General features: G+C 49.3%; 1 protein-coding gene across 4 annotated transcripts; it reads right to left on the bottom strand.

Moving 5' to 3' along the window:
- Window positions 1–392: 392 nt before the first annotated feature.
- LOC144111198 (uncharacterized) lies at window positions 393–14,838 on the bottom strand. Of its 4 annotated transcripts, none has more exons than XM_077644388.1 (3): window positions 14,588–14,838; window positions 8,024–8,576; window positions 393–4,765 (listed from the first exon to the last, which is right to left on the bottom strand). In XM_077644388.1, exons 1-3 carry the CDS (start codon window positions 14,648–14,650, stop codon window positions 4,053–4,055), a joined length of 1,329 nt encoding a protein of 442 aa, XP_077500514.1. In that variant the 5' UTR covers window positions 14,651–14,838; the 3' UTR covers window positions 393–4,052. The 4 variants fall into 4 exon arrangements, with proteins under 4 accessions (XP_077500514.1, XP_077500517.1, XP_077500513.1 ...); XM_077644391.1 differs by having other exon boundaries at window positions 3,148–4,765; window positions 8,024–9,047; window positions 9,155–14,838; XM_077644387.1 differs by having other exon boundaries at window positions 3,148–4,768; window positions 14,588–14,795.
- Window positions 14,839–15,016: the final 178 nt, after the last annotated feature.

Raw genomic sequence — 15,016 nt, 5'->3', positions numbered from 1 at the left:
TGCAATGGGCAGCTCTATGAATGCAGAGCATGACCAATTGCACATACATGGCCATGAAGGTAGAAGCTAGGCGAAAGAGGTGTGCTTGGAGCACTTTTAAAGGTATGTTAAACGTTAGGCGATGGTGAAAGAAGTTTCCATATCTGCGAAGTGATGCGCAAAAAAGGACCTCAGGCCACTGAAGACTAACACTATCGCGTCATACCCTTAAGGCGGAGCCCTTAAGTTCTTTCCCAGTCATTTGAAGTCCAAAATAAATTTTACGACCCATCCATGTTATCTTGAGTTGCTACTTGCTAGACATGTCAATTCATGGATTCACCACTCATTCTGCATGACCGCATTAAAGTTACATGCCGTTAAGCTGTCTAATCAAGCAGTACACATTTCTGTAAGCTTTTTTTTTGTGCAGTGCTGAGTCAGTTTAGTTTTGCTCAATTTTGGTTACAAAGACCGTGGACTATTTTGAAGAAATAAAGGATAATGTTTGCCTATTTATCTTTCCCCATTTATTATACTGAACAGATATTCGATTTCCAATATTCGAAGTCATTTTCTTCTGCATATTCGTATTTCAATAATAATAATTGGTTTTTTGGGGGAAAGGAAATAGCGCAGTATCAGTCTCATATATTGTTGGACACCTGAACCGCGCCATAAGGGAAGGGATAAAGGAGGGAGTGAAAGAAGAAAGAGGGAGGTGCCGTAGTGGAGGGCTCCGAAATAATTTCGACCACCTGGGGATCTTTAACGTGCACTGACATCGCACAGCACACGGGCGCCTTCAATATTTTCACACCCCTAGAACTTGTTTTGTATCAGTCCAGCAAATGGTAACAGCCACTTGGTAATACAAACACCTGGAAATATGACAGGAGTAACTGGGAATTACTGTAATACAATTTAGTCTCGACAAGAGCAAAGAAGTGTCTGTGCCCTGATAAAGCCGGGCTTACTTGCCAACAAGAACTACCTCCATTCTGGACCAAGGACACTGGCAAGCCAGAAAGATTAGTGGGTTGCCGCAAGAACAGGGGTTTGAGTCTTATACTTGCTGTATGCAGGGGCAGTTCTGCGCTATTAGGCCGTAGCCTACTAGGGATACTGGACCTTGAAAATGGAGATACAGTCGTGCCTCGTTAATATGAACACTGGTTGCCGTACTACGGCCATTACTACGGCATCTGCACTTTCGCACTGCCTCTCGCTAGTGTTCTGCACTCGAAATACAAGGGGCGGAACGTCTGGCAGAGGTGGTCGTGATTTTGTTCTCATCCCTGTCCCTAGAAACAGGACAAAACTATATGGGTCCCAATGGGCTCCATGCATTTTCACCCTGTTCACTATCTAGACAGCGAGTTTCCATATTAATGATGTGCAAATACATTGAACACGTTTGGTCCTCACAAAAAATGTCCGCAATTAGAGACATCCATATTAACGGGAATCGTATTATCAAGGCACGACTGTACAAGGTTTGCCTCCTCAAGCAATTAAAAGAAAAAAACACCTGCACTTGTTATGCAGCGACCAAGGATCAAACTCATCAGATACCACTGGACTGCCTAAAATGGCCGCGTGTTAAGAACATCATTGAGGCAGTGCAGTTTCTGCGGGTATACGTATTGCAAGCAACAAAACTGCGGAGTTAAACAGTTGTGGCGAGTGTTGAGACATGCACGAGGTCACAATGACCAACCCTGCTTGCATAATGAAAAGACTGTTTACGCAAGAAGACCATTTGTAGCACGTAGTCAAAACTCCTGCATCTCGCTCACTGGGGAATACTCAAGGTCATGCCTTGAAACCAAACTGCCAGCTTTCAGTGCATGTTAAAAAAAAAAAAAAAACATGCAACTTGTTTGGTGAACTGAGAGGTAGCCTCATTTATGCACCAGAAAGGTAGCCTGCCAAGAAAGCTGTTAAAACACTCCCTGCTCGCTAACACCTCCAAGACCTGAGCAATACTGGCTTTTTCCGAGTGTTATTCTACCTCCACACGGCCCAGCTATGCATGCACAGTTGGAACATAGCACAGCAAGCGCAACTCTTTAAGGCACGGTGATAGTATAGTATGGTATTGGTATGTGGGGAGTTAACGTCCTAAAACTACATGCCATAGTGGAGGACTCCGGATTAATTTCAACCACCAACATCCAATACTGACCAGAATTTCAATTTTTTTTGCTCCAACTTGTGGTCTAGAAACGAATTCACCTTTCAGCCTTTATCACTACACTGATAGCATGCGGTGAATGCATTACCGCAAACGTGGCAATGAAACAAAACATTGCAATGTGTCCTGACAATGGTCAAAGAAAGTTGGTGTCGGCAGCGACTGTAGAAACAAATTGACCCCACTATTAAAAACTATTGCAGTCATTAAAGCAAGTTCGATACAAGATGACGAAGCCATTTGTAAACCAGACCATCAGTGCAACTAAATCTATGAGAAATGTACTATATGGGACTACTCCCACCTCATCTTGTAAAGCTTTTTTTTGCAGTGTGCAATATAGTGTGGTATGTTAAGTCAGGTTTAACACTGCACAACTGTACACAGGCTACGAGACACCTTAGTAAAGGGCCCCAGATTAATTTCAAGCGCCTGGGTTTAACGTGCACCATCACAAAGCACGTTGGTGTTGCTGCGTTTTGCAATATGCTTTTTACCTCTCCACAAGCTGTGCAATAAAATTGAAAACTTTCTAAAATAAACTTGAGTGCTTGAAAACCAAACAGCATCAGTTACCATGTCTGCTCTACGAAGGACAGCAGGGCTTAGACAATGCAACACAACAATGCAACAATGCAGTACACTCCAAAAGTTTACGCTGCGCTGTGCCCAGAACATTTGCAATCTGGTGGTCTGCCTGGTGCGCAGTGGTTTTTGTATACTTTGTGTTCGTACAGCTTATTTTGTTTCGCCTCCCTAGTTGTTCAACGGCTAAACGAATTGCATTTTGTAATGTACTGGTGCTGCACAAGATTAACAGTTCACTAAAGTAAGCCGTCAGTTTCATGCAAACCCTACGCCTCCACGAAGTACAAGGCAGATAGCTTGCAGCAGGCGAAGACGTGCGGTGCACACTGCCACCTTCACGAGGGCCGTGCCTGCCACAGAGCAGGGAAGACTTTCCGAGCCACTACGAACATGACCATGAGCACATGGCAGTTTATTTCCTAGGAAAACTCTCAGCCTGGGTCAGCTCCCAAACTTCTCACACTTTTTTTTTTCTTGACAGGAATAACTACAAAACACTGCCTCGCAAGAGCAGTTCTGATGTGTTTGCACAGACTCCCTTTGCACCTTGCAACCAAGCACACATGCCGGCAAGGTCAAGAGCCACCAAACATGTGAGGCACTTGTTCCCCTGGCGTTGTTGGATGAATGCTGCTGGCACGTGGCTCTTGATTGGCGGTCGTCGGGCCCTGGGGCGGCTCCCCAACAAGCAACTGGTGACGCCCCCACCCAATGTCCACACAATGGCAGCCCTTTTTGACGCACGTTCTTCTTTCCCCGCCTGAGACCAGAGAGGCCACAGGGGCCACAGAACCCCCCATGGCACTGCTTGCTAATGGCACTTGACAACCACTGACAACCTGTGTGCACTTCTTTTTCCAACATCAAAAAACACACTCTGCAAGGGAACCAAAAGCGGGCACTAAAATTTTTCAAAGCATGATGATGGGTCACCTGCTAGCACGACTCAAACACTGCAGGGAGAGGAAAAAAAAAAGTAAAGGCATGCGCCAGCATGACCTCTGCTGGCAGTTTACACCCAATATATTATGGAATTGTGACATTGAATAACTTTTTTTTCTTTACATTCAACAACAGTAACTTAGTCTATCACCCAAGAGGGTGCCACAAAAAAAAAAATTAAACTAGGGAAAAGCAGATTTACTCTCCACCCCAACGATAGACGGTGAAGCACTTGTCCATACACGCACAGTTCATGACTAAAAAAAAGGGGAGAGGCGTGCATGACGCACGCACCCCACCATGTAGATCACAGGCCAAAGAAGCGCCTCCTATACCCTCCCTCGGGTCACCAGTCTATATTTACATAAGGCAACATGTGAAGGATGTCCCCCGCGTACGAGCGCCCCGTGGTCACTTCGTGCCAAGCCTTCCACTGGCCCTCGTGGTTGTACACTCCGTTGACAAACTCCCACTCCTGGGTGGCAAAGCGTTCTTCCACCTCGGGGGTCACTTCTAGCGGCACTGTGGGCGTTTCCTCCTCCTCCAAGTCCACCTCCGGGCCAATCTCGGGGAGAGCACTCAAGATGGCCGCCACTTCACCCGGCGCGCCACCGGTGGTGGCAGGCGTTGCGGAGGAGGAAGCAGGCACGGCAGGTCCATTGGGAACCGACGACGAGGACTGGAGAAAGCGATCCATCAGCTCAGACTTGGTGCGACTTGTCTCATCGTCGGTGCCCAGAAGGCTGTAGTTTCCGGTGCGCTTTGGCCGTGAGGAAGAGCTGGGTGGAGGTGTTGCTGCAGCCGCGGCAGCCGCCGCTGCCGCCGCCGCTGCTGCAGCTGCTGCAGCTGCGGTGCCGTCTAGACTGAGGCCACTCTTGGCTTTCAGCTCAGCTATGAGCTGCTGGGTCGTCTTGACCTTGGGAAGCCGCGGGGACGTCGTCGCTTGGCTGATGGTGGCCACCCGGTTGCGCACGCTCTCAAAGGCCGAGTTGCCGCTTGGGATTGGGTCCCAGGGGTGCACACCGTTTGGGGGGGACCAGGCTGCCTTCTTTGCGCCATCTGCTGGAACAGTGAAGTACCGCGGCATTACAAACTGACACCTGAGCAAAAACAGCGGCCCTGCTCCCATGCACACCCTTCCCGCATGATGGCTCATCGTGGTGGCAGCCGTTGTGGTTAACGCCTCCAGATGACCTACTCATTATCATGCGATAATAACTGGCACTTTGACGGTTCCCATCACTGTGAGAGAGAAACCTACAGAACACATTCCAGCAGCATTTGACATCACGGTGCTTAGAAATACAAAAATACTGTCTTTAAACAGACTTATACCCTTGCTTAAGTGATAAGCTGTAAATTTTCTCTTTTTTGTGCAGGTGTTCTCGGCAGCAGCATAATGGCACTGCGGAGAATTAGTACTGCACCCTCTCGGCGCTTTCACCCCCCGTGGCAGTGCCACAAACAGAACTCTCAAAAACAAGGTTGCCACCTGGCACTGAAAAACTTACTGGCAGCAAGACCAATGTATGTGTTCCAACTTTTAACCACGTTTTTTTAAAAAAACAAAATGCTATGCGCCAATGCAATAACCTATGCAGGAAGGGCTGCAGAATAAAAAGAAACAGAAGAACAGTGTATGGAAATAAAAGATTGCAGCCATATCAAGTGTTTCATGACCTTAAATGGGACGATTTTAATGGGCAACCTGGCATCTGTGATGTCACAAACACCACTGTCCGGCGGTACTTTTACTTTAGCGGAATGAAAAAGAGTTCAGTGCTTTCATCACTTCAGATATTTCTTAGCTGGAACCGTCGCCTGCAGTGACTCGTTCAGTCCACGCATTGGGACACAATTTCTGTCCCTATACAGTCATTGACAGATTTTTCTGACTCGGTCGGTGGGACCTCGGAAATGGTCCAAATACTCGAACAGTCCAAAAAATTTGTTAAGTTTTAGAGAAAGTAACAACAATAATAAAAAAAATTGCTGAAGAAAACTGGCCCCAGAACTTCACTGTTTTTAACGTTGAGTTCGCAAGTGATACGATCAGCTTGTTTCTGAGCCAGAATCACGCCTTCGTCATGGCCACTAGTACCAGACTGTGTGATGTGGCCAAGGGTCACGCCGCAAATGCGCCGCAATGCACGCCCCGCGCTGCGTGAAGCGAGAACAGTGTTTCACGGGGCAACAACTGTCGCGAAAACAGACAGTGGGAACCCCCAAGAAGCAGTGAGCGGAGGCAAGTGCGTCCGACAACACCATAATGTCCACCCCATCTGCCCTGCACCCGACACCGCAATTCACTATAGCTTTCATGAAAAACGCCATAGAATATGCGGAAGAGCATAGCAACCTCGCGGCACACCGCAAATTTGGAGCATCGGGAAAAAGCAGTCGATACTGGCGGAGCCAGAAGCAGTGCATCACGACATGCAACAACCAAAAGAAAACCTCATTCCGTGGATGGACTGCAGAGTATCACGAAATGGAAGCCTAGGTTGCAGAGTTCATCCGGGTGCAAGGTCACTGCCCGTGCCTTCAGAGGGATCAGCATGAAGCCGCGGAGGTAGCGTGTACCTCTGGATGCAAAGGCTCCATCATAGGTGCGCGGATTTATGCTCTACGGCGGTGTACTTCTGTCTGCCAAAAACTGCCTGAAGAGATGGTGTGAAATGCAGAATCAGCAACGCGCTGGATGGCACAGAGGACGATGCTCTGCGGGACGTAGGCAGCGTGAAGCACTTGACATCTCGAGTTCTGATGACTCCCGAGTAACGCTCACATACTTCGTGCCCTTGTGACATGCACTGTACCTATGAGTACCATTTAAATGCAAATGAACCGCAGCGGAGGCCAAGTGGTTGAGCATCCGCCTCGCATGCGGGAGGTGCGGGGTTCGATCCCCAGTGCCGCCGGGTACCCACCGGTGATACAACGGGTACAAGCTTTCCCCTGCTCTGGTGCTCGGCTTATTTAGGGTGAAATGCTTGGGAAATGGGTCTTTGACCCCACCTTGAGAAATCGAGAATACCTTGTGCCATGGCGCTCTTTGGCTACAGATGCCCTTGCGCCATAAAAATCTACAATCACCATCATCAAATGCAAATAGTATCACCACACTGCAGCCGGCTGAGTCGCATTTGTTTCAAGGTGGGGGTGCCTTTCGAGAATTTTGCCATTGAATGATTTTTTTTATTTTTAGAAATCCAAAGTCAGGAAAGGGGGGGGGGGTGACCTATATTCTGATCTGACCTATATTCCAGTTTTTACAGTACTCAAGAGGCAACAAGTTGGATTCAACAGACAGGATGAAAAATTCGGTGGGTTTAGTCGACACCCTCAGCACCAGTGCCTCCAGGCCCTCCATGATCACTGAGCGAACACTGAGCAGGACGAGCACCAGGTAGTTGATTCATGAAGTGTGAGCACTGCGAGCAATGAAGACGGTCTTCAGCACACAGTGAAGTCATCTCACCATGCCTTTTACAGCCGAAAAATAGGCAGTTGTGTGAATGTGGCGAACACTAAAGGTGCTTGTTAACACTGTGAGGAGATCATATTCAAATTGCTTATCACGTGACGAAGGCAACAAGACAGCGTGTCAAGGAGAATGGCAGCCAAACTGGGAGTCAAGCAGCAGGAAGGCCTGAAGCACGACTTGGTGCAGTGCATCATCTTCATAGTATGCTGGCAATGCAGAGACTCAAGCCCAACAGTCGACACCGGTGTTGACACCACACCACACAAAAAAGGGATGTGACGAGGGGATGCATGCCAGGGTGGCTTGAACTGTGCAGCTTGCACAGGACTTCACAACCAGGCGAAGAAGGCACAGCTGGGTGGGCACAGCCAGTTGACACGTTGCACACAATCGTGCCGAAGAAGGGCAGTGGCAAATCAGATGACAATGTGGAGCTGGCTGGCACTCAGGCTTACAAAGCCATCTGAAAGTTGTGGCTCTTCTGTTGTATCCAAGTCCACGGCACAAGTGCAAAGCACGCTGACACATGAAAGGGGTGTTGGTACCCATGGCGGAGTGTCACCATGCCTAGCTCTGCGAGCACTACATTGCTAGGTTTGGTGAGCTCAGGAAATTCAAGTATTATTCAGGCAAATGTTGACATCGGGAAATACGGAGCTTTCCTGAGAGGCGCTGCTTGTACAATCCATCTGGTGTTGCCAAGAATCTCACCGCCACACTAGCTGTGTGTTTAGGCTCCACCCGAACGAAGTCCACGCAGACAGTGTATAGAGAACGCGAAAGCCTCTGGAACCAGTGGTAAACCAGAGCACAGCAAATGTTGCTCTCACCTGGTGCATCAGCAGCAGATTTCCTGAGTCGCTTGTTGGCCACGTTGTTCTTGGCGACAGGTTCTAATGGTGGGGGGCTGCGAGGGTGTGGGTGGGCCAAAGGTGAGCCCGGCGAACAGGGTGCCGAGGGGCAGCACGCAGGGCTGACTGGCTTGAAGCCGCCGTTGCGTCGGGGACCCAGGCCGGGGCCGGCACCCGCCGTGGTCACGGCCGCGGCCGCGGCCAGCAGCGACGGTGGCACAGGACTGTTGGACACACTGGAGCAACTCGGGGAGCGGCGTGGGAGGCCCGGCCCCGGCCCCGGCCCAATGCCCGGACCGGGACCTGGCCCGACGACAGGCGGCCCACCCCCATTGGGGGTCTGGTCGCAGGGCAGCAGCCGGCGCCAGCTCTTCACCAACTCCTTGGCCCGCCGGGCCAGGGGCTCGTTGGTGGTGCGTTTGCGCAGCTCGTTGATATACTTGCCCAGACGGGTGCGCTCCAGTGTGTCCTTGGTGATGGGTGTGCGCTCCAGCAAGCTGATGACCTCGATGACAGCAGCCATGTCGACCACCTGCATCAACGAACCATTGCCTGGTCAGACAACACAAAGACAAAGAAAGAAAAAGTAACAATCAGTAATTAAGTAGAGAACAAACTGTGTGCTTGCTTAAAGGAACACTGATGATCAACTAAAGCGGGCCTGTATACTACACGACTCGCAGCATTCTAATGACAAAGCGGCAACTTTCAGCGAAAATGGAGAGTTTTCATAACCAAACTGCGGTATGTCAAGCCAGTTCTTTCTACCCTGATCCCCGAGGCCAGGCTGCACCGCCTCATTTCCAAACTGTGGCGAGTTTTAAAAAAAAAAATGTTCCAGTTGAAAACCCCAATTTTCTTCGCAAGAGATGCACCTTTCGGTGCCAGGTAAACAATATCACCACAAAGAGCCACGCAATGAATTTTGACTAAGAAATATAAAATGGATGGAGCTTTCCCCAGTGTCCCATTAAACCATCAATCCTTGACTAGACTGGCGACACTTTAGTGCTTTGAGAGCAGCTACCAAATGCACCATCGGGGAAAAACCACCTTTTACGTGACTGTTCTACCCATTAAACCATCAATCCTTGACTTGACTGGCGACACTTTAGTGCTTTGACAGCAGCTACCAAATGCACCATCGGGGAAAATCCACCTTTCACGCGACTGTTCTATACATGCTATCTCTCCTCCTTTGCCATCTCCCACGCCAAAGCAAACCAATAGCATGCATGCCCAATCTACGCTGCTGATTGGCAAAATCTGCGGCTTCAAGTGCATGTCTGCCACTCCACATGCGCGGCTGGCACCCTGCAGAAGCAAATCCCACCTGCAGCATTCATGTGTTTTTAACCAGTTATTTGCTTTACCAGACAAATTTTGGCACTATTCCCAAAGCTCAAGCGGAATTCACTATTTAAGGCAACTGGGTCTCAGTCACTAACGCAGCTTAACTGTTTGTAGCCAGGACTGGAGCCAGCATAGCTGCCTAGACAGAGCCCGCAAAAGGACTGCAAGAGCATATGGTGATTGATGCTTGCAGCATAATTCCAAAGGACAAATAGTTCGTATTTCTTTAGACCAAGCCAGTGGGCGCACAGCTTTTATATGTGCCAGCTCCCATCCCACCACAAAAGACGGGCATGGTTAGAGATTCGTTACAACATGATTGCAAGGCAAGTAACCCCATCAACAGATCACATGCTGCTTTGTGGTACCACAAACAGCGATGGGGATGGCCGCAAGCAATTGGGAGCATGCATTACAGCAGAGGAAAATTAGGACTGGAGCAGGTTTCGTAGCCGTTGTAGTGCAGAAACCAGAGAGACCAAAACATCTCACATTATACAATATGCAGAGCACAGCATGCAAAAACAAAGACAGGAACTACCACTAACATATGGATGCGATAAAACAGAACTTGGCCAGCACGCACCTGCAGCATTACATGATTACGTGATTACACCCCCCTTCTTTTTCAACATCTTTCGGATGGTTGTCGCTACCATGCCTTTCCAGCCTGAGCCTATTAGATGTAAAAGCCTTAATACATGCAGTTCCCAGTCAACACGCTTTGTCTTTGATGCTCAAACATTAAAAAAATGCAACCAGAAACTATCAAGGAGACAAAAATAAAAACAAAGAAAACCCACGGAGAGATATGCGTAAGGAGCACGTCACGAACTCGCCCAAGCCCAGCTGCGGCAATAAGGAGTGGGACGACTGCATGGTCATTTGGGAGTATCTTGCGTGCTACGTAGAGGAAATGGCAACACTGCCTTTTGCACACAGATGCAGGAAACCTACGGCACAGACCAAGGCGGTAGCCGAAATTTGAAGACAGGAGCATGATGCTCAACAAGACAACGAAATGCAAGAGTAAGCAGCTCAGTGGAACCTGGAGGCAGTATAAAAATGCTCAGAATCCGACGGCCACGAGCAATGACCAACAGCACACAAGGAAGTGCAAGGGCATGGCTGTGAAGCAGCATAAAGGAAAATACAAGGACTGGAATGCCGCAGAAAAAGTAAAAGCCAAAATAGAGCATCAATGATGGAAAAAAGGACCACCAAGCAGACATGGTCCATGGACGACCGGGAGTGGCATTGCTTTGGCATTTGGCTAACAATGGCTGTAGTACCAGCTATGCAGGCAAGGCCAAAACATGAAACTTGCGGAATACTGATCAATGCCTCGCAAAAAAGTGCGAAAACAAAATGGGTCGAAATGTGTCTGCCGCCCCCATTCAACCACTAGCAGTTGCAGCCAACCTATCATTTGCTTTGGCTCCCGCTGGTTGTTCAAACTGTGCTTGAGTGCATGTGTTGTCATCATTTCATATAACCACTCCCGTGTGCACAGCATTCCCATCACTGCACGTGAGGTGACAGCATCTCTTGCAGACATGTTCGAAAGGCCAAGTGCCTTTGATGCAGCCAATGAACAGCCTACTAAATCAAATTGTAAGAAACTGGAGTTTCAGATGAATAGAAGCAGAGGCCAGCGGCCTGCAAAGCAAGGTAAATGATGCCAGGCCTGAATTCTCTGGCACCCAACACTCCCCATATCAATTCATGCATGCTTCAAAAGGGTTTGAGAGTACTGCTTCGCAACAACCAACCCTCAATTACACAGATAATTGCTGTTCACCATTTAACAGTGCACAACCTGCAACCTCAACCACCATGAGAGACTACTTCAGCCCTATCCGTCATGATGAAGGGGGTGACATTCAGCACACCAAAGGCACTGCCTCATTCGTATGGCATATGTTCTCCGTGTTAAACCCCCCAGCCTATTCCCTGGCTATTTTAAATCTCCAAACAATCCATCTTAAAGCTGGCTGATGTCTAAAACCATTCAGCAGTAACTCCGACACTGCCAATTTATATGCCCACTTGTCGACAGTGCACACATGAAATGTGTCTTGCACTTATATGCCAAACAAGATCAACAACGCTAATGAGCCCGGAGCTATTAACCACTAATTAACTGCCCGATTGTCAAGCTCTAACCCATGTTTGTCTATATTTCTATTTCCCAGAGGCAATGACACTCCAAAGCAGCAGCATTTTGGAACACCAGAGGCTGCAATGCCTCAAGGCCTGAAAATGTGCCCGGTAAAAAAAAAAAAAGTTTCTGTGAAATGCAAAGTCAGCAACTTAAGAGAAACATTGTTCCTGTAACAAAAGGCAAAAACCGAGAGGCCTGTCAGCAGTGTTTCTCAAAGCAAAGCAGCTTTACCCTCGATGCTTCAATCTTGGGAGCTTGCTTGTTCTAGCATTGGTGATCGACAGCAAAAACAACCTGCATTTTCGTAACCATGGCTGCGGAAACGGCATGCATTGTGCTGAAACTGATGGAAACGCTGCCACACAAAACAGACCTCTATGGTTTTCGCAATTACAAACTGATGCTGCTCTTATTTAGCATTTTTCAATGCCTCCCAACTGTGTCGCATTCATTCTGTACAGTTGTCGTACAATTTGATTCCACAAGTAAGAAGAGAAAAGTGGCAGTTTGATCTCACTATGATTACAATGTATATCAATAACACATTCATGGCTAATGCATTCAATGCCTTTAAATGGCGAAGGAAGTAAATGCTTTTGAGTGAATCACCTAGGCCTAACAATTTTGGTGCCTTTCTCAGCCATATGTAACTTGAGAATCTCTTTGATCACCAATTTGTTCTGCCCCATTCAGTGCCTACAACACTGTATGCACGGTCACTATGAAATGCTCTCTCTTCTAGTGCCGCATACATACGCAAAGTGCGGTACAGAATAAACAGCGGCAAGCACAGCATAATCGCACTGCGCTAACAGAGGCACATCAGTGTTGATCCATGAATTCACATTGAACTGTGCTACATTGGCTGCATGTGCAATATAGACAATACAAAGGAGTGCCAAGTCAGAGACGCTTACAAGAATGCAGACTACATATGCATCAATCAGCCCGACAGGCAACCAAGCAGCCCGTGTTAAATGACCGTGTTTTACCTGTGTTAAATGACTGCTTCCCAAGCTAGCCACTAAGTTCTACCAAAAAATTGGAAAGCTAGTGATAAAAACTTTCCCTGAAAGACATGCACAAATCACCTGCAGGTTCTGGACAGTGCACACCCAATGTGCTTTCCCTGGTCCAAGGAACCTGCCGCACTTATGGTAAACCCTTCCAAGCAAAGCCTATGCTGGAATAATGTATCTCACGCACAATTTGTGCGTGGGTAGAGCTGCTTAGGTGCAAAGGTGCCTTTACAAAGGAACTTCAGAAAACCATGTTCTGAACGAACCCTGTTTCTGGACAGACGTTACGCACTGAATTTCATGCATTCCGAAATCTAACCATCCGGACCACAGCATTGAGAGTGTATGCAATGGGCAGCCGGAAAGCCTGCTGCAACTCTGTATGACCACACCTTCCAGTAGAGCTCCTTCAGAAAACCAGCATGCACAAAAGTTACCAAGGTGCATAAGAGTGACCCAAAAAGAGTAGGGTCTCGTGAAAGGCTATCAAGAACGGACTTTCTTTGCCTGACACATTTTGAACTCTACGAACGCAGCTAGACCAAGAAAACCTTGACAGGAATTCCAAATGACAAACCCTTTTTAAACATGCAGGCAACGACCTTTATCACACAGGAGGAGACAACTGTAGCATGTAGGTTTGCAGGGAGCGTTCCACGAGCGCACACAGTTGTAAAAAGCTCTGCAGCCGTGCTGCTGACAACGTTAACACCTGACCGCAGTGAGGCTGGTTAGCAACAAAGAGGCCAATATTGTGGTCTCGTGCCTCGTGCACGTTTTCGTTTCTTTAACCTCACATGCAACACACCATGTAAAACTACAATGCTTTTTCACGTGGCCATATAAAGACGTAATAAATACTACGCGAGAAGCGTGCGTGCGCAAAGCATGACTCGGAATAAGAGAGAAAGTGTTCACACTCATTTCTAGAATTTGTGCTCCGCCACGACGTGGAGAAAGCAACGAAATATGAGAAGAGTATCGCCAACTTTCACGGCCACTCTTTCGTGCAGGTGAGAAAGCGTCCCAGTTAACGACTGCCCTCCACGTTAAAAGGAATAACAAACGCGCTGCTGAAGTAAGGACGGCAAGGTATTGCGCACACGCGTGAATTCATTCGCACGGCTACCACGCGCACGCAGCCACCTCAGCGACGCACATTCGCAGAGCACTGCGTTCGTCGTACGAGCAATCTAGCAAGCGGAGACGATGACGGCTAACGAAAGCCGGCAGTGGACGCAACGCGGCAATCTGTTACGGGGGCCATGCTAATCACAGTACAGGAAGCAACATCGCCAGTGCAGTGAGGCGGTCATCAGGCGGGCGCGTCCCAGGCCTGACACTGTTCGACCATGTGCTATGAGGAAATTCGCCAGCAGCATGCCCCCCCAAAAGAAGCCGAACGAACGTGACAGACGCATGCATACTGAAACGCGCCGCCAGACCATCAGGTGCAAACTGACCACGACCCCAACGTGCGCAAAGAATGGCCTGCCGGCGCGCCGTCAAAACGGCCGCGGCGCGCAGAGCCCCGGCTGCTCCACTGCCAACAAAGCGTCCACGAGCCGATCGGCGGTCGGAATGAACGACGTTAGGCTTAGACCCGCCGTGCACCCAGGAGGAGAGCGTTTAGTTGTAAAACCCGCCACGGACTGCACCTACGGCGCATGACTTGTGACGTTTCCAAGGGTCCGACGAGAACGGCATCGACGGAGTGCCGGCGCGTCGGCGATGCCGAGCTGCGATGCGCCGCTCCGCCTCGGCGGGGACAACGCCAAACGGGACGACGCACGGTGCACCGCAGCCGGCGCGCCGACCGCTACCGCGGCGGTGACGGCACGGAATCGAATCTAAGCCTAACGCTCGTGTAAAGGGCTGCCGTGTTTAGGCTGCCCGCAGGTTACGCTTGCGTTTTGGCCAGGCTTTCCAGGGCTCTGCCAGAGCGACGCTACACATACCCGCGGCTTCCCGACAAAAAAAAAAGGGGATGAAACGTGCGAGGCTTACATTGTTGTCCTCGTCTAATGCTTTCAACAACTTATCCTTAATTTCGAGAGGCGAGCACTGCATCAGGCCGTACAACAAAAACTTCGCAGCGACCCAGCAGGCCAACTCCGTGACCGTCGTTCAGCCACTGGCACAGTATGGCGGACATTCAGTGTGCTTGGCATGCTGGGATGGGTAAGAAACGCCGCCGCGTGTGACGTCACGCCCTTCCGAGCCGCTCCGCCGGCGCCGCCGACTACGCGCCGACTCTCGCCGAAAATCTATGCCGGAGGGAAGTTGACGGGAAACAGCCGGGCAAAAAGGCGCCGCTGGCGCGACCTGGTGCGCTATTTGAGAGACGTTCGCGCTCGCAGCGCTTGATGCAAATCTTGTGCTTGCGTAGAATGTAGCAAGTCGGCGCGGCGAGCGCGATTAATGTAGCATTCCCGC

The sequence above is a fragment of the Amblyomma americanum genome, chromosome 11 (genome assembly GCF_052857255.1).
Source record: "Amblyomma americanum isolate KBUSLIRL-KWMA chromosome 11, ASM5285725v1, whole genome shotgun sequence".
Taxonomy (NCBI): Eukaryota; Metazoa; Arthropoda; class Arachnida; order Ixodida; family Ixodidae; genus Amblyomma; species Amblyomma americanum.
The sequence above is the reverse complement of the archived record's forward strand: the minus strand, read 5'-3'. Positions and strand labels throughout refer to the sequence as shown.

Coding starts and splice junctions, on each gene's coding strand:
- LOC144111198 (XM_077644387.1), bottom strand. CDS start 14,650: ATGCAGTGCTCGCCTCTCGAAATTAAGGATAAGTTGTTGAAAGCATTA. Junction 8,577..14,587: donor CATTAGACGAGGACAACAAT/GTAAGCCTCGCA, acceptor TCGTTGATGCAG/GTGGTCGACATGGCTGCTGT. Junction 4,769..8,023: donor ATCTGCTGCTGATGCACCAG/GTGAGAGCAACA, acceptor TCACTGTTCCAG/CAGATGGCGCAAAGAAGGCA.